Source organism: Cygnus olor, chromosome 14 (assembly GCF_009769625.2).
Source record: "Cygnus olor isolate bCygOlo1 chromosome 14, bCygOlo1.pri.v2, whole genome shotgun sequence".
NCBI lineage: Eukaryota > Metazoa > Chordata > Aves > Anseriformes > Anatidae > Cygnus > Cygnus olor.
In genome coordinates this window covers 1,718,908-1,741,818 of record NC_049182.1, presented here as the reverse complement: position 1 = coordinate 1,741,818, position 22,911 = coordinate 1,718,908, and the positions used below count along the sequence as shown (strand labels likewise).

Here is a 22,911-nt window from a genome sequence, read left to right as displayed (position 1 = left end):
ACCCCTCAGGTCTCCACCTTCCCCCCTCGCCCCCCGCAGGCCGGGGTCGGAACCGAGGAAGGGCGAGGGACAGGGGGAGGCCCGGCCCAGCAGCCGCCGGCAGCCCGGCCCCGCGGCGCTGGGGGGCGGTAGCGAGCCGGGCCCCGCCGGGCGGGGCCGCCAGTGCCGGGGCGGGGCGGGGGCGACCGCGGGGGCTGCCGGGGGCCGGGGCTGGCACCGGGAGCGGAGGTGACCGGGGCTGAGGGGGGGCCAGCGGGGGACGGGCGGCATCGCCTGGCCGCCCCTCGGCCGGGGAAGGGAAGGGCCGCCGGAAAATGTCCGCCCCCGCCGCAGCGCCGCGCTCGGGGCGGGAAACTCCGGCTGCCCGCCTCAGGGCCGGCCGCGGGCTTCCTGCGGGAAACGCCCGCTCCGCGCCCGGGTCCGCCGCATGGCACGGCCGGGACGGGCCCCGCTGAGGGTCCCCGGGGTGGGCCCGAGCACGCGTGTGAGGTGCAGGCGGGGCCGTGGGGCCGGGCCTTGTTCGTTCGCACCGGCAGCGCCGCGGCTGCTTCCAGCCGGCGGCGCCCCCGAGCCGCTGCCGCCGGGTTTTTCCTCATGTCGGGACAGGGCTGGTGTTGGATGTCGCCTGCGGCCGTGACACCTTGAGAAACGGGGCCAGTGGAAAGTAATGATAAATAAAACCTATATAACAAGGGGCAATGTCATAAAGCGTTTTCTCTTACAGGTGCTTAAAGGGCTTTTTTGTTGTTATTTTCGAATGGCTGATATGTGGCCCTTAGCTTTGAGTCGAGCTTCTCAGCGCTAAGAGGGTTTTGCTTTCACACGTTCTGTGCCTTGGGCCGGAACTGGAGAACCTTAGCCCTGTTTCTAACGATACACGCACTTAAATAACCATGTTGTCGCCTTTCAGGGATACGCGGAGATTTTGCCATCTCCAGTTTTCACAGAGCTTTGTTTTACAGGGTTTATGACATTTGCGTTTCTGACTGCGGAAGAGAAGAAATTCTGCAGAAATGGCAAGGATTGAGAAAATGAGTATCCTCGGGGTGAGGAGTTTTGGCATAGAGGATAAAGACAAACAGATTATCACTTTCCTTAATCCAATGACTATTTTGGTGGGACCAAATGGTGCAGGAAAAACGGTAAGACTTACATGATTGTTTTTGTGCGCCAAATAACTCTGAAAACCTTGAAAATACAAAGAATAATTTCAACAGCAAGGTACAAATATTAGAAAAACCTTGCTGTTTACTGTAAATATTGTATTGGCTTACGTTATTAGAGATCTGCTTCTTATCCTAGGCTTTGCAGTGCGCTACTTGGTGTTTTTCGTAGGAAATTGATCAAGGTGCTGACTAAAACTGTTTTTGCAAAGTACCATGTTCTCATGGTACTGAAAAATAAAATGTCATTTCTTATTTCTCTCTCCCCTCATGTGTATCTTATTTGTAAATGTTTGGGCTGTTACTGTGTTTTGTCTTTAGTTTTCCTTGGTTATTCTAAATTGTCATTCTAACTGTATACTTGTTTTTGTTTTCTTAGACTATCATTGAGTGCCTCAAATATGTATCTACTGGAGATTTTCCCCCTGGCACCAAAGGAAATTCATTTGTTCACGATCCAAAGGTAAAAGCCATAGTGGTTAGATTTAGTGCACGTTTACTTCTCAGTGAAATACTTAACTTCACTCAGGGTTGTGATGAAAACAGGGATGCTCAAGTATTAGGCAGATGTGAGCTGACCATACTGTCTCAGGAAAAACAGAGAACTGGGGGGACTGGAACACTCCACATCTGGGAAGTCATGTATTCATTTGGGTGTTGAGAAGAATTTCTCATACTTATTTCATTGTATCGTTTGTACTGAAGGTTGCCCATGAAACTGATGTTAGAGCTCAGATTCGATTACAGTTTCGAGATGTTAATGGAGAGCTTTTAGCTGTCCAACGATCCATGGTTTGTACCCAGAAAAACAAGAAAACAGAATTTAAAACACTTGAAGGGGTCATTACTAGAACAAAGTAAGTTGATTTTTTTTTTTTTTTCTGTAATGTGAAGATCAGTTTGGGTTCTGTATATTTTATGTTTAAGATGAGAAAAATTCATAACGTGCTCTCTGAAGTTCCTGTCTGTGTTTTTAGATGGAAGATCTGGAGTCCCATCGCTCGGTCTATTAGTTGATTCAAAACTACTAACATTTGATAGCCACTATATTAAGAACTATGTATATCAATTGACCTACATTAATTTGAAAATTGTATTACTGATGCTCTAGTTTGAGAGTAATGTTGTATGAAATGCATAAGCTTTATTTCCTTTAGCATCGTTTTGAGTTTCAGGATATTGTCAGTCCATATCTATCTCCAGTTTCCCCTATTTAAGAAATGTATTCACTTGGCTTTAATCAAGATCAGTCTTACTCCCTCTGGTGGTTCTGCATAGATTTTTTTAACATGTAGCAACATTGACTAAAAACATTTGCTGTTAAACCCACATGATGAAAATGGTAATTGTAGACTTAAAAATTTGTTACTCTGTTTTGTAACCAATGCAATAGAATGTGCTTATACAGATTTAAATAAGTTTTTTGTTTGTTTGTTTTTAAAGGATTAGTAGTAACTGCTTTGTGGATTTTCTTTATCTGTGCTACATAGGCATGGCGAGAAGGTCAGTCTCAGTTCCAAGTGTGCAGAAATTGATCGAGAGATGATCAGTGCCCTTGGTGTTTCCAAATCCGTGCTCAACAATGTTGTTTTCTGCCACCAAGAAGATTCCAACTGGCCATTAAGCGAAGGGAAGGCCCTGAAACAAAAATTTGATGAGATCTTCTCAGCAACAAGGTTTTTCTCTTTACTGGAATCAAATAAAATTAAATAAGAAACTGTCCTCTTTAGTAGTGTAGGTGTTAAAGAAAATGTCTGAGGCATCAGTATTGCTGTATTGCCCGTAGGATCTGAAATTTGTGTTTTTTTTTTTTTTTTTTTAAGGTATATTAAAGCACTGGAAACTCTCCGTCAGGTACGGCTGAAACAAAGCCTAAAAGTAAAAGAGTGTCAGACAGAACTGAAGTACCTAAAACAGAATAAAGAAAAAGCACAGGAAATCCAGGACCATCTTAACAATAGGGAAGCTCAGCTGTCTGCTTCTAAAGAGAATGTAAAATCTATCGAGAGTCAGCTGGATCCTTTAAAGGTAATTTGTGTGATGTTTACATTAAGATTTTAGTATAAAACAGCACATAAGATTAAAAAATATATATAAAATATCAAAGCTGGAGGAATTTCCTTGTTAAAATGTTATCTAACCTTCTATTCTGCAACAGAATTAAGCAACAGACCTGACAGGTGCTGCTCTAATCTGTAAACAGTTATTGGAGGTTTAAAACATTGTCTGTGGAACTGTTGTAACAGCATTGATGATTTTTTTTTTTTTTGGTTTGTTTATTTTTTAGCTTAATTTAAAATCTCTTTCAAATTTGGTTGTTAACTATAAAACTATCATGAGTTATAACTAAAGCTAAATTATTTTTTTCAAAATAATAATGCTGAAGTTTTACAGTGTAGAGTACAGTATTGTGTAGAGCATTTTACTATGGGATTCATAAACTAGTGAGATATTAAGGTCTTTTCCAACCTAAATGATTCTATTATTCTATGATCCTTTCCTTTGCAGTGTTCTCTGGCAGCAGTTGAAAAGAATCTCATGAAAGTAATGTTGCTAGACAACGACGTAAAAGCTCTGGAGAGCAGGAGGAGGCAGATGGATAAAGATAACCGAGATCTGCAGCAGAAGATGGAAAAGGTTGCCTTTTAAATTCCATGCTGTCATCCTTTCTGCAGAAAAATCAAAGTCTGCCTTTTGCTACCATGTGAACTGTGTATTTTATTATGCACCAGATGCTGGTTATGAACACTTCCAAAGCCCAAGTAGCTCATTTGATAATATGAGATAGGCAGCTTTATGGAACAGTATTTGTAGGTAGTTTCTGTGTAATTTGGATGTAAGAATTAAATTGCTTTTTGTAACTGATCCCTCCACCATAGATTAGCTTGCCAGGAAGAGAAATACTGACAAAAATTATAGTAATAATGCCCTGCAATGTGGAACTTGAAAATACCTACCTCTCACAATATGTTCATGGTAGCCAGCACTTGTTTTAACCAGCATGGAATGTCTTCTGACACTGATATTGTTCATGTCCCTGGAGGGTTTTTTATTTCTTTTTCTTAAAATAGTAAATAGTTTTTATTCTTTTGTTGTGATTGTGCAGGGACATTTAAAATTATTTTGACAGATGAACAAAAATTCTTTAGGATAGTGGTAAAAATATAGATGAACTTGTCTTATCAGCATATGAAAAATAGGTTTTTTTGCTCATAGTATGTTTAATTTTTCTTAATATAAGTCTTAGCATAGAAATTTTATATGGGAGGTGTTATTTTTTAGATTCTGTTATGGTGAAGCGCATACTTTTTTATTTTTTAACATCATTAGGTTGTTTATAACAGGTTGTTATAAACATTACGTTGTTTTTAATTGAGTTCAGTTAAAAAGCTAAGTTTATTCTGTATTTTATTTGGTGTACAGGTTTTTCAAGGAACGGATGAACAGCTAAGGGATAGATACCAGAACCACCAGAGAACAGTGAAGGAGAAGGAGAAGAGATTATCGGACTGTAAGCGTGAATTAGATAGAGCCATTAAAGAATGCCAGAGGTTTAATAGTGAAAAGTCAGAATTACTCGTTGAACGAGGTATGTTAGACTTGATCTATAACTGTGTATTTATGCTTAAAGGAATTAAGATCTGAAATAAAATTAGTGATAATTGAAGGTGTTTGAATGGGACAGACTCCCTGAAATGTGTGTTAGTTTTAGGTCAGTTGCACAATGAGGTGTGGGAATCTCACAGGTAGCTCACCTCAACTCACAGGTAATCTCACCTCAACATTTTTCCCCTGGATTATTTTTTTAAGTGCGCTTGTTTTGAACTGTAATTACAACATGAAGTTTGTTTGTTCTTAAGTGTACCGTCTTCTATAGAAATATTCAAAATTGATCATTACTGATGGCATAAAACTATGTCAGTCTAGCAGTTTACAGCACATTTGTTTTCACTGTTTGAGCCTGTACTTTGTCTCAGTGATGAAAATGTCTGCTGACCAGCTGTGATTGTGTAAGTGTATTCTAACCAAGAAACATGTGAAAGTTGAATCCTTGGCATTCCCACTGTCGCATGTGAGGGCTGGGGACTAGTCAGAGGGCTTTAGGACGGTACTCTTCTGTATATCATATATTCTCTTTTAGATGGACTGTGGGACTTGCAGTAAAGCTGTAGTAGTTGAAACAGAATATAGGCTTATGTAAAATATGTTTACGTTTTTCAGAATATTTTTAGTTTTAGAGGTTATCTTTTCAATTTTTGATTTGATTAAAATTAGTGTAAAAACTTACTAAATTAATAGTTAACAGAAACAGTAATATTTTAAGCTATAGCTTGTTTTTAATACTTTAAATGCTTCAGTGTAGAAGACCTTAAGGAAATAGTTGCAATTGACTTTGAATCCTAAATGTATGTTCTCAATTTTTGAGGGTTTATGTTATGTTTTTTTTTATTTTATTTTATTTTTGTGCAGGTCGTCTACAACTGCAAGCAGATCGTCACCAAGATCACATCAAAATGAGGGATTCATTAATTCAGTCTTTGGCAGCACAACTAGAATTAGATGGTTTTGAGCTATCGCCTCTTAATGAAAGACAGATTACCAGTTTTCACAGGTTATTGAAGGAGAGACAAGCGAGAGATACAGAAACTGCAAATCACTTAATGGTAAGGATTTTGTCATTTTAGGATTGTGTTATTATTCCATATTAGTTATTAGTGTGTTATTAGTCCATATGCGTCTTTATGATGCAGGGGGGAAAATAAATGAAGCCATTTTTTTTTATCTAGTATTCTTTATTATGGGTCGCTTGAACCTTTCTGTGGAAGTTAATTTTGGAACTAAGAGTGGTCATTGGGTGATCTGAATTGCCAAAGCTACTGAACAGGCAGTTCTGCAGATACCTTTTTCTCAACTGCCATCTCATCAAGCAGGTGGGTCAATGACACACTAAAAAGCCTGAGGAAGAATTTGAATGGGCAATTGTTAAGAAAACAAGCAACTTTGGTTTGAAGTCATCTTCAAAATGGAGTTGCTGTCAGAGAACACTACCGTTATGCATCTGCATTTTCGTATTGCTGCATTTTTGCAGGATTTTTTTTCACATATCTAAATATTTCAATTTCGTGCATTATAGTGGTGAATATTTGCATGCTATTGTGAAGAAGCCATTTTAAATGCTGTTTTTCCTATGAGTAAATTAATATATTATTGTTCACTTCTTTCAGAGAGAATTTGCACAAAAAGAAGTGATGAAACAAAAACAGATAGATGAAATAAGAGATAAGAAAACTGGATTAGAAAGAACCATTGATCTGAAATCAGACATCCAAAACAAGAGACAAGTGGAACTGAAGAATGTAAAACATGAATTGCAGCAGTTGGAGGGGTCATCAGGCAGAATTGTGGAGTTGGATCAGGAGATTGTCAAGACAGTAAGTTAACGTAACTAAAAAATTCTACAGGTTTGAAATGAAAACTTCCAGTTGGATGATTTAAAAAAAAAAAAAAAAAAGGCAAGCTTGATGTTTATTCCAAAAGAAAACTTAACCCTGTTGCATTTTTTCACTTTTATTGCCCTCTCTATACTTGCTCTGTTTATATGTAGATATCATAAGATTTTTCCTATTTTTCTGGGCCAATCAGAAAAGTGCTAGCACTAGTCAGTGCACTGACTAAAGTGCTGTGCTAGCTACATTTTTCCAGATGACTTGTCTGTGAAATGGGCTAGTTACTTGTAAGCATTTTATTCTATAAAGCACTATAATGCTACAAGCATTTTATGTCCCAGCTGAACAGTTAATTGTGCCTTTGTAGCCAAATAGTTTATTTTTGTTCACAGTGTAAGAATTTGGTGCTTGAGAGTGTTTCTTCTAGCTTTCTTACTAGGATAATTCCAGTGTATAATGTTTACTAGATGCAGAAATACAGAGAATCAAGCTAAATGAGTGAGCTTCTTGAATCTACATCATGTAGTTATGATTTATGTGAAAAGCATGAGCAACTTGGTACAGTACTTTATTTCAGAACTCTGCATCACTGTCTGATTTACGTTTCCTATACCAGCATCACAGCCTTTGGCATCTTGCATGCATTCTTTATAGATCCTGAAAGTATTATTCCTGTAACAGCTAATGATACTGCTGCTGGACAGTTTTTAAGAGCTTTTTTTCTGATTTCTTTAGTTAGGAACTTATTGTCTAATGTAATTACATAAGTCTTCTGTGCTTTTGTTTTTTGTTTAGGAACATGAACTGGAGAAGGCTGAGAGGAACAGCAATGTAGAAGCACTTGAACTGGAAGTGCAAACTCTGCAAAATGAGAAAATAAACCTGGACAAAGTTCTTCGGAAGTTGGATCAAGAGATGGAACAGTTGAACCTACATACCACAACAATTACCCAAATGGAGATGCTGAAGAAGGACAAAGTAATTTTTCTATCATCATCTCATAAGAAAGGGAAATGACATTAATACGGTCCCTTCAAGATTTGTGCATTTTTCTTCAGATGTTTATAAACATTTGTATGTAAAGCTTCTGTCTGGCTTTATGGAAGCCATTAGCTCTATGAATCCATTGAGTAACATAAACTTAAACATATGAAAATATTAATTTAAAATGCTTTATTTCCCAAGGCAGACAAAGAGGAACAGATTAGAAAAGTAAAATCAAGACATTCTGAAGAACTGACATTACTGCTGGGATACTTTCCAAATAAAAAACAACTTGAAGACTGGCTTCATGGCAAAAATAGAGAGATCAATGAAACTAGGGACAGACATGCCAAGCTTAAGTATGTATTATTTTAATTAATTATGTCTCCAGAAGTATTTATGCAATTATGAATTTCAGTATTGGTAAGTTTAATATAGTTAACATACCTTTACTGTATTTCATCAATATTTATTTAGGTGTCTGCAAAATGAAAGAAAGCAATGTGCAAAATTTGTTTAATATATAGCCAATATAGTTTGTGCTAGTTAATAAAATCATCATATTTGAAGTATGTCAAAGGCAACACTAAAAGTAGATAACAAAATATTCTAATACGTCCTTAATTATTTATACTACCCTAGCTGAATGAATGTGCTTTGGGGAAAAAAAGACAGTGGTCTTATGACTTTCTTAGGAGTTACAGAATGGTTATGAACCATATCATGAACTTATGTGTGATTATACGTTCCTGATTTCATTCATTGTAGAAAAGAATATTTCAGAAAGAGCAGGTGACATTAGCTCACTATGCAGTGATATGCACTAAACTTCTATAAAATCAGAAAAAAAAGAGATTTGAGGTCTAAGAACAGTCCATAATTGAGAAGTATGGAAGATGAATTGAAGGGTGCTAACGTGTTTTGCTCAATAACGTTTTTTGTTCAATAGTATCTCATAAGCAATAATTAGGGAAGGATGTAGGGGAGGAAAAGTTAATATTCTAGAAAGTCCCTTGTATGGATTTGACATTAGAAATTTGTTTCTCATCATTAAGCACCTAGAAAGCAAAAAGGAATTTAAATGAAACACTTTATGCTATATTTAGATGAATTGAAAATTTATGCTGTAGATTTCTGGAAAAATCATTAAAGAACTGATGAATAACTCTGAAGTTAATCTGAAATTGGTATTACAGTGTTTTTGTTACTACAGTTTAATTTTTTTGTTTGTTTTTCTGTAATATAAGAGTTTATGCATTAATGTTTCAGCAAACAACTGGCGTCAGCAGAACAACAGAAAAATTTTATCAGTGCTGAACTAAGAAAAAAAGAAGAACAGTTGTCTAGCTATGAAGCAAAACTTTTTGATGTTTGTGGAAGCCAAGATTTTGACAGTAACCTGAACAAACTTCAAGATGAAATTGAAAAAAGTTCAAAACAGCGAGGTAAATTTATCCATAGTTCTACTTTTTTCCTCATTTTAATTGTAACCTAGAGGCACTGAGACAATCTGTAGCTTGTGGGTTTTTATATTTGCGGGACAATCAGCATAGAAAACAATTTAAGATTCAGTAATAACCTCCCATTTTAACAAATTTTCCCTCTTTACTACTTCTTCAGATTTGCGTTTAATCAAAATCAGTTGTTTTAACTCAGTTAATTCTCTTACTATGTGCGAATGAAATACTGACTTTTACAAAACAAAAATGTAGATCACGACCTTTACAAAACCAAGGATATGTTTGAATGATTGAATCTGCCAAGTATGAAGACGAGTACAGAACTAGACATGTGGCATGGTTTTGACCCGTAGTGCCTACTGCTAACTGAAAAAAAGTAACTCCAGAAGGAGATTCAGGAGTACTTGTTTCTATTGTTAATTGCTGAGGGATGAGTGTAGTTCAATAAAACAGAATAATTCAGGTTGGAGGGAATGTCAGGATGTGATCGAGGGCACCATTCTGAAGATAGGGACAGCACTGAATTCAGACCAGGTTGCTTAGGACCATTTCAGTTTCCAGTTTTCATTTTCAGTTTTGCATTTCAGTGCAAATCTTGATGATTTGCAGCTTATAGTTTTCTTTTGTTTGTTTTTTTTAATTGTAAATACATAATAAGTTTAGATCTGTTTATGTACTGTATATTCAACATAAAGTCTTCTGTTTCTTTTTAAACCAGCTGTGCTTGCTGGAGCCACAGCAGTTTATTCACAGTTCATTACACAACTGACAGAAGAGAATCAGTCGTGTTGTCCAGTTTGTCAAAGAGTTTTTCAAACAGAGGCTGAACTGCAAGATGTAATTAGTGATCTTCAGTCTAAGTTGCGTCTTGCTCCAGACAAATTGAAGTCAACAGAGTCTGAGCTTAAAAGAAGAGAGAAAAAACGCGATGAAATGATGGGTCTTAAACCAATTAGGTAAAGTACTTCACCGACCATATTGCTGCAAGCCATTTTCTTTTGAATGCTTGTTTTTTGATTATTGAAAATTTTGTTGACATCAAGAAAGGTTTATTTTTGGGCTAGGCAATTCATTCAAAAATCTAATCACACTTTAATAAAATCTTGATTTGTATATCCTTTAAAGGTACTTTTTTTTTTGTTACTGGCAGGTTTTGTATTGACTTACGATGTTCTTGAAGGAAATCTGTGAGTTTTATAGCAAATTCCCAATGCAGTCTGTGTTTCCTTGAGGTTCAGTCAAGTGCAATTCCATCATTTGGGAATGCAGCTCTGTCTCTGATACTGACAATCCATAGAAGATTAGACTGAATTATCTCTCTCATATATTTTTTAAATAACTAAAATATTTTTGAACTTGCATTGTAAAAAAAAAAAAAAAAAAAAAAGTAGACAATATTAAAAAATTCAGAAGAGGTGCTTACTGTCTCTTCCAATTTCCAGGCTCACTTAATCTGTATTTTTAAAACTACGAAAATTACAGGCAGCCTATTTTGTTGCTGTGTCCCCTTTTTCCTTCTTGTTGCCTCCCTCCAAACCGTAAACAGATCTAGTCCTAATGAATTTTTGTGTGAGTCTTATATTTTTTTCCTTACCATACAAACAGGATTTAGAGTAGAGTATGCAGTTTCCCTGCCACTGGGTAACCAGAGGCTCTGGTTTCAAAATATTTGAAGACTGTTATTCTGGGGAAAAAAAAAAAAAAAAAAAATTGTTAGAGGATATACCTCTCCTTCACAAGAGGGCACTCGTGTGCAGTGGATTTTAAACCCTGTTTTAGCACTTGCTGTACTTGAGTTGAAAACCAGAAGAGGTTGGTTGGTTGGTTTGTTTGTTTTTAGATCTCACCTGCCTACAATGAGGGATTATTACCTTAGCTGGTTATAGAAAATAAACTCAACTGAACATGGGCAAGGTCAAGGGGATACTATTGGTTCAATTCAGTCTTCCGCTATTCAATCATACCACAGATTTTGCAAACTTGAATGTCTTGAATTTGTGCTGCTGCATTTCACAAAGGAAGATTTATGGATTTGTGTTTTATTCAAGGCAAACTGTAGTGGAACTCCAAGAAAGGGACATACCAGACTTGAGGAACAAGTTGCAGACTGTAAACAGGGATTTTGCACGCCTGAAGGGTGAGATAGAAGAGCAGGAAACACTCTTGCACACAGTTTTGTCTGAGAAGGAAGGCGCTAATGCATGTTTACAGGACATAACACTAATGGAAAGGTACCAGGTACGCTTTGTAATTCCTTTCAATATATAAAACAATACTTGCTTGCTGTACATGTAGTTATTCAATAATATCTAAACTAAAGCCTGTTGTTAAGCACTAATACGGTAATAATAGTACTTTACTCTTACTTTTAGGCTGATATTAGGGATGTTGAAAGAAAAATTGCTCAGCAGGAGGCTAAGTTGCTAGGGGTTGATTTAAGTAGAACCGTTCTACAAGTAAGCCAAGAAAAACAAGAGAAGAAACACTTATGGGATACAGGTAGGTCATACAAACTGATGTCAAACTTGCTGCCATCAAAATATAAATTTTAGTTTACTTATTTTATATTCTGAAATAACCGTATTCTAATAGGTTTTGGTTTTTTTTGGTTATATTAACTTAGTTTGGAGTTAGATTTGTCATAAGGAAGACAATAACTGTTGTTAGTTACAGATTAACTGTTTCACTGTGTGTGTATTTTCATCTACAGTTACTAGTAAAATTGAGTTAAATCAAAAAATCAAGCAAGACCAGCAAAATCAGATTCAGCAGCTTAAGAGTACAGTTAATGAACTTAGAGCAGAGAAACTTCAGATTTCCAGCAGCATGCAGCGTCGTCAACAACTGGAGGAACAAATAGTGGAATTAACCACTGAGGTTCAGTCCTTATATAGAGAGATTAAGGTAGGAAATAATTACTAGCCCTTAACTATGTTGTCCTTGAAAAAAAATAATATCCAGTAATATTTAACATTCTGTAATCCTAGTAATTCAGATGCATTTTTAAATTTTTGTCCTGTTATACTATTGCATATCTCTGGGAATTTTCAGCACTTTATTTAATACAAGGTTTTTTTCAGAATTATGAACAACATGTTAAAAAAAAAAAAAAGTACCCACATGACTTTTTTTTGCACTCAAAAAATTGTTGATCTTTGACAGAATGAGAAAATAAAAAGGACTTTCTCCAACTGCTTTTCAGGAAGCAAAAGAACAGGTATTTCCACTACACGAAACTTTAGAAAAACTGCAGCAAGACAAGGAGGATCTAATTAATAAAAGGACTGCAACTAATAAAGAAACACAAGAGAAGGTTCGTTTGCATTTGACGTAGTTGGGAGATAGGATTACATGTTGGTTTTGGGGCGTGGGTGGAAGCCATGGTAATGAGTTGACTTTTAGGAGACAGCAGTTGCTTTACCTAATGCTTCAGATTTGTGGAGTTTTAGGGAAGAAAAGAAACATAACCAAGTCAGGACATCAACTCAGTTGTAACTAACTTTTGGTGGTCTTATCAAAAAGCTTCTAGGGACATTTAACAATATTTAATGACCTGTGGTACTAAAAGCCCTATCTAGTAGATCTAGAGGAACAGCAAGGATGGTTGTGACCTTTCCTTGGCAAGAGACACTCCTGTGTTTCTCAGGGCAAATAGCCCTTTTATGTAAGCACAAATGAGTGATTTAATATTTATTTTGGAAAACAGTTTCACGGTAATAAGGAGCATCTGGATTACAAAAGCTGAAGTCTTCTGTTGGTGAATTAAAGGGAGTTTTGAAATGAATCGTACCTTAAAAATAGTGTTATCCAGTTATCTTTTATACATGTCATATCAGTTCTTGGACATCCGACTGCAATTCATTTGAAATCTTTTCGCTGCAGATAAATAGCATAAAAGAGAAAGTTAAAGATATAAACAAGTACATGAAAGAAATCGAAAGCTATGTTCAAGAAGGAAAGGAAGACTACAAGAAGGTAACCTAAAAAACAATCAATAAAAAGCTGCTTTTAAAAGTGTTTTTGTGTATAAATAATATACCTTTTTATTTTTGTAGCAAAAGGAGTCTGAACTTGATGAAGTAAACTCTCAATTAGTTGCCTGTGAGAAACAGAAGGAAAAGATAACTAAAGAGATGGAAATTATTCGACAAGATATTGACACTCAAAAGGTAAGTTTATTGTTTTATCATACGGTATGTTTTGCATTTATACTTGAAGTGATTTCTGGCATTGGTTTAAGTCCGTCTAGGCTCATACTGGTACAAAGTTTGTCTCCTCTTGATGTACTTAATGAGTTGTTAGTCAGAATAGCTGCTATGTGTGCATCAGGCTGAAAAAAATCCTGAGATTTACATACGCAAAAATAGATGCATTTTAGAAAAACAAGTTATCTCTAAATACAATTTTGTGGTATTTCCAAAAGGGGTAAGTCTGTTGTGATAATAACCAACGTTTTCAAAAGTAGCTTTGTGTGGAAGATACCTATCTTCTGAAAGAAGACTGCTGTAAGGTGTTTCCAATTGCAGGTACCCAAAAGTTGTTAGTCACTCCAGATTTTGTTGTGTGCTTTAAATCATTATGTATGTATTTCAAATTCTATTTACATTCTTTATAGGAAAGATCTTTCCCCACTCTATCCCACTATCTTACCTGTAGAATTGAGAATAGGGGACTCTGTGAAATCTCACCCCAAATGACTTGCCCCATTTGAACCATTGACTAATATTCGCACACAGGATCACTCTTATGTTCACCTGTGACAATAAATATAGTAAATATTATTTCAGGTTGAAATATGAAATGATAATTCTGATTTGCGTTATACTAGGTTTCTGTTGCAAAATAAGTTCTTACTATGATACTTTTCAGTGCTGTCAATTGTTTTATGCTTGTAGCAGGTTTTAGAGTTGTGCAGAGTTTATACTTTGTTATTGAGAATCGATATATTGAAACATCATAGAACTTCTTGCTTTCTGTGGAGACAGATACAGGAAAGGTGGCTGGAGGATAATCTTACTTTGAGGAAGCGGAATGAAGAGTTAAAAGAAGTTGAAGACAATATAAATAGACTTATGAAGGAGATGGGAGAAATGAAAGTCCCGCAGATGAAAAAGTAAGCATTTTCAAAACACAGCAGCGTGTTTTGCATAAGAATTCACTAACTATCTGAATATAATACTCACTGTGTTTTAGTGTTTCCTGTGTTCTTAGTGTGTACCTTTCTCCCCATTCATGTAGACTACTTCCTCCCTCAAACTCATGTTTGCATAATATCCCCATGACAACATAAATGACTCAGTGAAATTATATAGCTCTAGCTACAAATACATACAAGTATACACCTGTTCAAATCTAATCCATTTGTTTTAAAGACTTCCACTGTTAAATCTGTATTTAAAAAGAAACTGATGTCTCTGGATAAAAGTATTTTATTTTCAGTCTGCTCAAATAGGTCTCAGCAGCAAATCGTTTGAGTATTTTAATATTAATTGTTTAGATAATAAACACTGCTGAAAAGGAATTATCCTAATTCAGCTTCTTATGTGCAAGCTATTTATTTAGCTTTCTAGATGCTATCAAACTGTTCATTGCATTTTTTTCCTCAGTATCCTGATGTAATTCCTGCAATTAAATCAATTTTATATCTCTACGTGGTGTCCTTTTGGTCTTTGATAGGATTAATGAATATTAGTCAGAACGGTGACTTAAATATGTTTTTAAAACTTAATATGTTATATTGCTTATAAAAACAATAAACATATGTCTAAATATGTTTTTAAACATAAACATATTTTAATTATGTCTTAGTTCCTGTGGCATGAATGCTGTAGTTTTAACTGTTGCAGTCTTTATAGATACAATAGAATGAGCTGCTAACATAAACTAAAAATTAGAACCTTGACTAAAATATTGTGAAACACTAAATACAGAAGTCTCATGTATCATTTGTGGTTTGACAGTGAACAAAAACAGTTAGAGGAGAAAATAGAAGCTCTGAAAAGAAACCATCATGTTGCGCTTGGCCGACAGCGTGGATTTGAGGAAGAGATTGTTCGGTTTAAAAAGGAACTTCGAGAGTCACAATTCAAAGATGCAGAGGAAAAATACAGGGAGATGATGATTGTTATGAGAACAACGGAGCTAGTGAACAGAGATTTGGACACTTATTACAAGGCTCTTGATAAGTAAGTACTGTCATGTGAGGATAATTCTTATTTTTTTTCAGTCTTCATTACTACCTTGGTGCAAAAGCAACTTGCAATTTCGAACTTCCTGGTTTAACTTTTAGAAATAGTAAATTAATGTAACTTAGACGTACATAATTATTTCTCTTTATAAAATCAGATATCTAAGTATTTAGAATGTTGTACCTTGCTACGTTACTTTTATATTCATTCCGAAAGTCCAGTTGCAGTAGCTTTTTCTTTTTTTTAATGCCTCCAGAAGAAACTGATTTCTAAAAGCAAAGTAAATTAATGAAAATGTGCTACAAACTGCACAGGGTTGTTAGAATATAGGAACTCTTATGTATATAGTATATATATGTATATAGTGTACATAAAATAAATGAGCACTGTCAATGGTAGTGAGAGTATTAAACTAGAGTTTAATATAGCTTTAGATAAGTTCAGCGATCATTATTGTTTTATTCCCAGTTCTCTGTAGGACCCTTTTTGAGTACTGGTTGTGCATGTTAGGACACAATTTGCAATACAACAATTCAAATTGAGAGAGACAATAGAGAAATGAAGCCAACACATCACCATTGTTAATCATCAAAGATTGTTAACAAATGCGAAGTAAAACATACAGTGCTTTTCCCTTCTCCCCCCTTCCCACCCCCCCCCAATGCATATGTTCATTTCTAATTATGGATTTGCAATGAGCTAGTTGCAATAATACGAGGTCGGTGCTCAGTGGCAGTTAGAAATAAAAGTTGCGTATTAAGAACAAACAGAGAATGCAAGAGAAACATCTGGCCACCATATAAGCTACAAATTCAGAATAGAAATTTGGTCTCCTGTATTAAAAAGGACATAGTGGGTCTGGAAAAGGGAGAACAGAGAGCAGTAATGTAGTTAGAGGTACAACGTAACTGTCCAAAAGGGAAGCTAAATAGATTAGAAGTTTCCATGTTGAAAAAAGGAGACTGAAGAGGGATGATAAAGGTTTCTTAATTTCTTCCAAATAGTGTGGAGAAGGGGAAAAGGGAATGATTGTGAAAGTACCAAGCAGTAGTTTGACATACAAGGTAGTACTTTTTCTGGCAACACATAATAAAGCTGTGGAACCCATAATTCACTGGTATGTTTGGAGGCTAAGCTCTAAATGCATTTGAAAAGATTGAGACCTGTCTTTCTGAATTCATACAAAGGCTATTAGATGCAGAGGTCTGGAGGACCCTGTTTTAATCGTTTTTAATGATAAAATAAATATATTTGGTATTTGAATAAGCCAATCCAAAATTTATTTTGTGAAGATTTAAATTGTTCAGGGCATGTGTAATTCTTCCCTTTCAGCTTAAATGGAAATGCACTCCAAGAATTTCCCTTTTAGAATTCAGAGTCTTTTGTATGGTATCAAATCATCTATTGTTTCTATTTAAGGCAAAACAGGAAATCAGTCTTGTAATTTCAAGAAAAATAGATAAGCATCACTTATTGGTAATCGTCTGAAAAATCAGTGAGACGAAATGTTAACTCTAATGGCCAGAGATTGAAAGCTGTGTATGTAGCTGGGAAAAGCAACATTTGTATGCTCTTCTGTGCTATCTGTTCATCTTTGTTGATTTAATATTTACAGGTTTTTGTTAAATATTCATGAAGAATGCATTATTGGGTTTAATCAAGTAAATTGTAGAAAATGCTCTACTCATTCTTCAGACTTGACAAATCATATTAGAGTTGAGACTTCAGTATTCCTCACAACAGGTGAAAATAATTCCTGTGAAAGGGAGGAGGTGGGAAAAGTGTGTGTATGTGTGTATACATATATATATATGTATATAAAAAGTCAATTTCAGAATTACTTTTGAATACTGCCGTATTTTTGGAAGAGAAACATTGTCAGAAAGCAAGCAAGCATTTTTTTTTCCTTACAAAGCACTATTTGTTTAAAAAGTTAAAAACGTAGCACAATGTCCTTTTGGAATGCTTTCACGAGGAAACATCTATTATCGAACTAAAGACATGTAGACATGATGATTTCAGGATATCATGTTGAATCAGGGAAACGAAATAAAAAATTATTAGTGATATCCTATGTTACTCTTGCTGCTGAAGAGGAAGGTAGCTCTAATCATAACATCTGTTTAGGTAATTACAAATTAAATTCTTGGTAGAGAATTCTCTGCTCCAAGGAAACTTCACTGGCTCTCCTTTCTTACTGAGACTCAGTTATCTGCACGGCAGGGTCGGGGGGGACTCTGGCAATGAGTAACGCTGTTTTTATTTTGGAAGGCTTTAATATCAGATTCTTCTTGGAGGTCTGAAAATATGCCTTACACATAAATTATAAGTCTCCTAAAAAAAAAAACAAAAAAAAACAACTTTATTGAGTGACTGATTACAAATCATTTTGTCTTTATTGCTCTCCTACTTCTTGAGATGGAGTTGTTTGTGAGAATAGAAGTATTCATATAACAGAGTGTGTTTGATCTTTGTACATTTCTGCATTCAAAATGAACTAGTAGTTATTGTATTTTTAGTGAAAATATTTAGAGAATGAAAAGCGAGCTCTTGCCTTCCCTAAAGCTCCTATGAGTCCATAGCAGTCCATGGTTGCACCTACAAAAATCTGCATTTTTTTTTTCTGTAGAGCAATAATGACATTTCATAGCATGAAGATGGAAGAAATCAACAAAATAATACGTGACCTTTGGAGAAATACCTACAGAGGACAAGGTACGTATGGTTTTGTTTGTTTGTTTGTTTTTTGTAGTTTTGTCCATATCAATTTTATACCAAGTACTGCATAGTGAAAAGCATTTGTTCAAACTATTGAAAATCCAGGATATGAAAATGGTTGGTTCCATTCTAAAGGCTACATCTGTTGGTCCCCACTACAGTCTCCTTTTTATTACATCTTATTTGGGTAGTTATATGATAAGTAGAAGTAATTTTCCCTTTTCCATGTTTTCTATAGTTGATGTTTCCTTGAGTCAGGGGAGTTGCCAGGGCTCATTTCTTCAATTTTGGAAAAAATTAATTTCAAAGTTTTATCTATTAGTAGGAGTTATGAGTAGGTTTTTTTGTAGTTACTGTATGTTGTAGCTCTCAATGATGTTTAATCCAATGCTATTTTAAAGATGTTTTGATAAGGGAAAAACTGTTTCTTTTCCATTTTCAGATATTGAATATATAGAAATTCGCTCTGATGCAGATGAGAATGTTTCAGCAGCTGATAAAAGAAGAAGTTACAATTACAGAGTAGTAATGATAAAGGGAGATACAGCACTGGATATGAGAGGAAGATGTAGTGCTGGGCAAAAGGTAATATAGCATTTTTTTCTTGTACGTCATAAACCGGATTCTGAAAGCTGCAAGAGTGACACATCGTAAAGTGAATCTGGTGAAGAAGTGGCTCCAACTCAGATTTACAATTCTGTACATCTGACTGCATCTGGATTATGCTGCCAGTACGCAATATATGATTGGGAGCATCTGAACCCTATTTTGGGGTGTCCAAATTCCTTGTTTCAGTTGGCGATTGGTCTGAGTCCCTGTAGGTGTGAAGGGTTCAGCTTCACTGCCTTCTCAAGTTCATCTAGTCTTTTTCTTGCTAGTTACAACTGAAATTCCCATAGCTGTAGGTCTATTAACTTGCTCCTGATTTTTTTTTCCTTCCTGAGGGCTGATCCTTTGTCATCTTTTCACAACTGTGTCTGTTTTGAGTACACTCAGACTTCTTTTTTCCCCAAATTACACTACTCCCACCTCCTACCGAATATAACTTTTCAGTTCATGTCACCAAAAAGATGGGCATAGAAAGTGACAGAAATACAGCCAGGACTGCTCTCACTATTTCTCTGCTGGAACAATTTCTGTCCATCCTTTGTGCCTTCTACAACATAAAGAGAACACCTGGAGAACTCTCCCCTCCACTTCAGGCTCACAGAGCCTGTTGTCTTTGCACAAGGCGCCAATGACTACCTAGGCCAAGCACACTGTAATTGTGAGGGAGATACCTTCACCTTCCTCTTCTGCAGTGGGAGCTGGAACTCTTTGGCTCCCTTTCCTCTGCACCAGCTGAAAGGGCTATGGTTGCAACAGATATAAATCTCTTTGATAACAAGGAAGAATTGCTATTATCTGGAGTAATATCTGCCTACTTCCTTACCTCCAAGAGCAGCAGTTCTCACTGTGTCACATATTGCATCAGAGTTTCACTGGCAGCCAGGCCTTCAGCTATCTCCTTTTCTCACTTTTGCCTGACAAGATGGTATTGACAGTAATAGAAAACGAAATCGAGGAATACAAGACAGCACACGGTATTTTTAAGCGCGTGCAGCAATAGCAGCACCAGTGTTTTGAAAGGATATTCTGTGAAAAGATGCATGCTGTATTGTTGCTTGAATGTGAAAAATGCTGTCAAATTAATTCCCACCTGAGTGTAGAAGTGTACTTGTTTTGAAAATTCCATACTAATATTGGGGGAAATCCAAAACGTCTTCTAAAACAGCAATATAGGCAAAAAATGTCTTCTCCTAAAGTAGTCTAGGATGTTATGCTAGAGTCCTATGTAAATGAGAGTGAAACTTGTTCACAGTTTCTTAGCTTATATTCTGAGAATTATTCTTTGATCATGAGCTATGATGCCAGCAGTCATGATCTTTGGAAAGTATTTTTTGTAGCACAGTTTCCATCAAGTGTTCTGTAATTTTCACTAATTCATGAGATCTAATAAAAATACAATTTGTCCTGCTAATACGACACTAGTATGTGAGCTGTTAAAACTACAATCTTCAGTTTTATGAAGGAGTCAGGAGTTCCTTATTTCAAACTGACTGCACATACAAATTTCCACCATCTCCCTGCGAATAGGATGGGGTTTCAACAGAGTATAGGAATAACGCTGATGGCAATGTGGTAACATCCTTACCTTGGGCTGGAATCCTGAATTTCAATAGCTCCAGGATTTTGAGAATTTGACTGCTCAGGTATGTTTCCAATGTTATGTTGTAGAAGGGATTTTTCAATTCAAACCTGAAGTTTTAATGTATTTTTTCAAATCTAATTAGTTATCATCATTTTGTGAATTATGTATGTGACTTTAGTCACAGTTTGTAATGGCACTTAAAATAGCATGTTACGCATAGTTTCTCTATAAACACTCTGAAGAGTGTTTGTTCTTTTTCCCTTAGGTGCTTGCTTCTCTTATTATTCGTCTGGCTCTAGCAGAAACGTTCTGTCTCAACTGTGGCATATTGGCACTAGATGAGCCTACTACCAATCTTGATCGAGAAAACATTGAGTCTCTTGCCCATGCCCTCGTGGAGTAAGTAATCTCTTCTTGTGAAGCTTGGATATTTTTCAAATTTTAATGTTAGTGATTGGTGTTAGGAAGTGATTTTTATTTTAAGCTGACCTGTCTTTGTTGACATATGCTGATATACATGCAAAGCAGTAGCTTTAGATTCCCTTTCCTTTATCTGGAAGAGGAAAAAATAATTTGTAGGTATTTTGTTGTTGCTGTTTTTCTTTTAATATGGGTAAAAAGAGGTGCTGATCTACATTAGATTGCTTGACATTCATATTGTTTTCAATAGTTAAATATTTTTATACAAGTTCACTAAAACTAGACAGCAGTATAGATTGAGTTACACTGAATAATATCTCTTTGTAGGATAATAAAAAGCCGCACAAAACAGCGTAACTTTCAGCTTCTGGTGATAACTCATGATGAAGACTTTGTTGAACTGCTGGGCCGTTCTGAATATGTGGAAACCTTCTACAGGATACGGAAGAACGATGACCAGTGCTCTGAGATCATGAAATGCAGTGTCAGCTCCCTTGGCTCATATGTTCATTAGCATTTCAAGTAATTATGTGTTATAGACTGGCTTAGCTGCCAAACTTAGAGGTCAGATAAAGGCATCTGAAATTGTAGCTCCTTCATATCATATAGTATCATGAAGATTTTAGTTCGAGTCTGAAACTATTACATTTTTAAACTTCATATCTCTGTACTTATTTCTGCATCTGGGTTCAAGTATCACCATGGGTTGGGAGAATGTAAGTGAATACGGGACAGTTAACTTTTAGATGTATTTTATATTTTAAAAGCGAAAATAAAGTGTTGTTCTTTGTATATGTCCTGGTCTGGATCTAGATGCGCATTCTTTGGAACAGCTCTAGATCTGTCAGTACAATAGGGCTTGCCCTCCATCACTTTGTTATGGCAAGTTCAGAATTGATTTGCATCTCTCCAGCCAAGGTATGTTCCTAGCCACCTGCCTAGTCTACACAAAATTCACAGGATTCAAAAAAGATGCTTAGTACTGTTTCTGCAAGGTACTGTTGCTCAGAATCTTTACAAAGTATGACACCTTCGTTGAGAATGAAGGAAAGTCCCATCTCTAACTGGATGACTGAGTGAAGGGATGACAGAAGCCTATTTTAACCATATTCTCTTTGTTTATTGTGGGCAGAACTGTCATATAGTGTCACTTAGTTTATGATGATGTTTACAAGAATTGTGTCAAAATCTAGAGTACTTGGTCATATTCAGATCCTCTGTCAGATAGAAACGAGTTCTGTAAAAATGATAACACATCTGCCCCAGGGAGTTAGTCTGTATGGATGCTGATCTTCACCAACACTGCTCAGAGCTCTTCTGAGCTGTTTTCAGCATCACTCAACAGCAAAAGGAAACCAGCCACTTAGTTAGAATGACAGCGGAAAGCCAGCAGGACCCGATCAGCATAACTCTTGAGATTTCAGAGGTGAGGCCTCAGCAGTGCACTGTGCTGCCTCTGCAGTCATGCAAAGTCTAAGGGATGCCATTTCTGGGCAGCTGTTTTTTCATAACCAAGTGAGGGGGCATCTATTCTATGTCTAAATGTGGGTACAAGCCCACAAACAGAAGCTGGCCTTAGAGCTCTCGAAATCTGCAGCCACCAGTGACTGCCTGAACCTCCTTAGCTGAGAGTTTATGACTAAAGCTCACTTTCAAAGGAAGAATCTTTAAACCACTACCAAAAAAAAAAAAAAAGTTAGTTTCAGCAACAGCAGGGCATTTTACTTCGGAAAACACAGGAATGAGCATGGGAAGGTTGTAGTCTGCCTTTTCCTCCTGCTCTGGGAGGGCGGCAGGGGAAGGTGCCCTGGGGCTACTCTAGCACCACGGACAGAGGCAGCCCCACCACCCCCTGCCCCGAGGGCTTCACCGCAGGGGACAGTGACATGGCCCTGCCCTGTGCCCCTTGTGGCCCTGCAGGGCCCTTCAAGGTAAAAAGGGACAGCACCTGCTAAAGCATCTAGAAAACATCTGCACCAAAACCCAGCAGCAGCCCGGGTCTGCTTGGATGTCTCCATAGCCCTGTACAGCACCAGAGGGGTCGGTGGACGTGGCAGCAGGGGTGTTGAAGAGTAATGCCAGAAACAGCGCTTGAACTAAGGATTGTTTCCACCTGAATTTTCTGAAAATGCAAGTTGTTAGAGTCAAGGTACCCCAGTCACCGGGGAAATCACTCAAAAATAAACATAAGAATGGGACTTCCTAGCAATTACACTCACCGATCCCCTGAAAAGGCAATTAACACCAAACTGGGGAGGGGGAGAAAGAAGACAAAGGAAAATGCTACTAACATGCATTACGTTTGCAGTTTTAAGTAAGAAGCTTCACTGACTCTAGTAC

The 22,911-nt window shown here is 36.7% G+C and overlaps 1 protein-coding gene across 3 annotated transcripts; it reads left to right on the top strand.

Moving 5' to 3' along the window:
• Positions 1-173: 173 nt before the first annotated feature.
• On the top strand, positions 174-21,363 carry RAD50 (RAD50 double strand break repair protein). 3 transcript variants are annotated; one of them, XM_040573487.1, is made up of 26 exons: positions 174-228; positions 963-1,142; positions 1,543-1,626; positions 1,869-2,020; positions 2,654-2,839; positions 2,987-3,191; positions 3,672-3,800; positions 4,587-4,752; positions 5,634-5,827; positions 6,389-6,595; positions 7,406-7,588; positions 7,796-7,953; positions 8,864-9,039; positions 9,773-10,010; positions 11,103-11,292; positions 11,427-11,553; positions 11,765-11,958; positions 12,257-12,367; positions 12,937-13,029; positions 13,110-13,223; positions 14,040-14,167; positions 15,015-15,239; positions 17,872-17,957; positions 18,403-18,545; positions 20,417-20,550; positions 20,899-21,363. In XM_040573487.1, the coding sequence occupies exons 2-26, from the start codon at positions 1,014-1,016 to the stop codon at positions 21,083-21,085; spliced, it is 3,939 nt and encodes a 1,312-aa protein (XP_040429421.1). In that variant the 5' UTR covers positions 174-228; positions 963-1,013; the 3' UTR covers positions 21,086-21,363. The 3 variants fall into 3 exon arrangements, with proteins under 3 accessions (XP_040429421.1, XP_040429419.1, XP_040429420.1); XM_040573485.1 differs by lacking the exon at positions 174-228 and adding an exon at positions 267-664; XM_040573486.1 differs by lacking the exon at positions 174-228 and adding an exon at positions 339-724.
• The last annotated feature ends 1,548 nt before the right edge of the window (positions 21,364-22,911 follow it).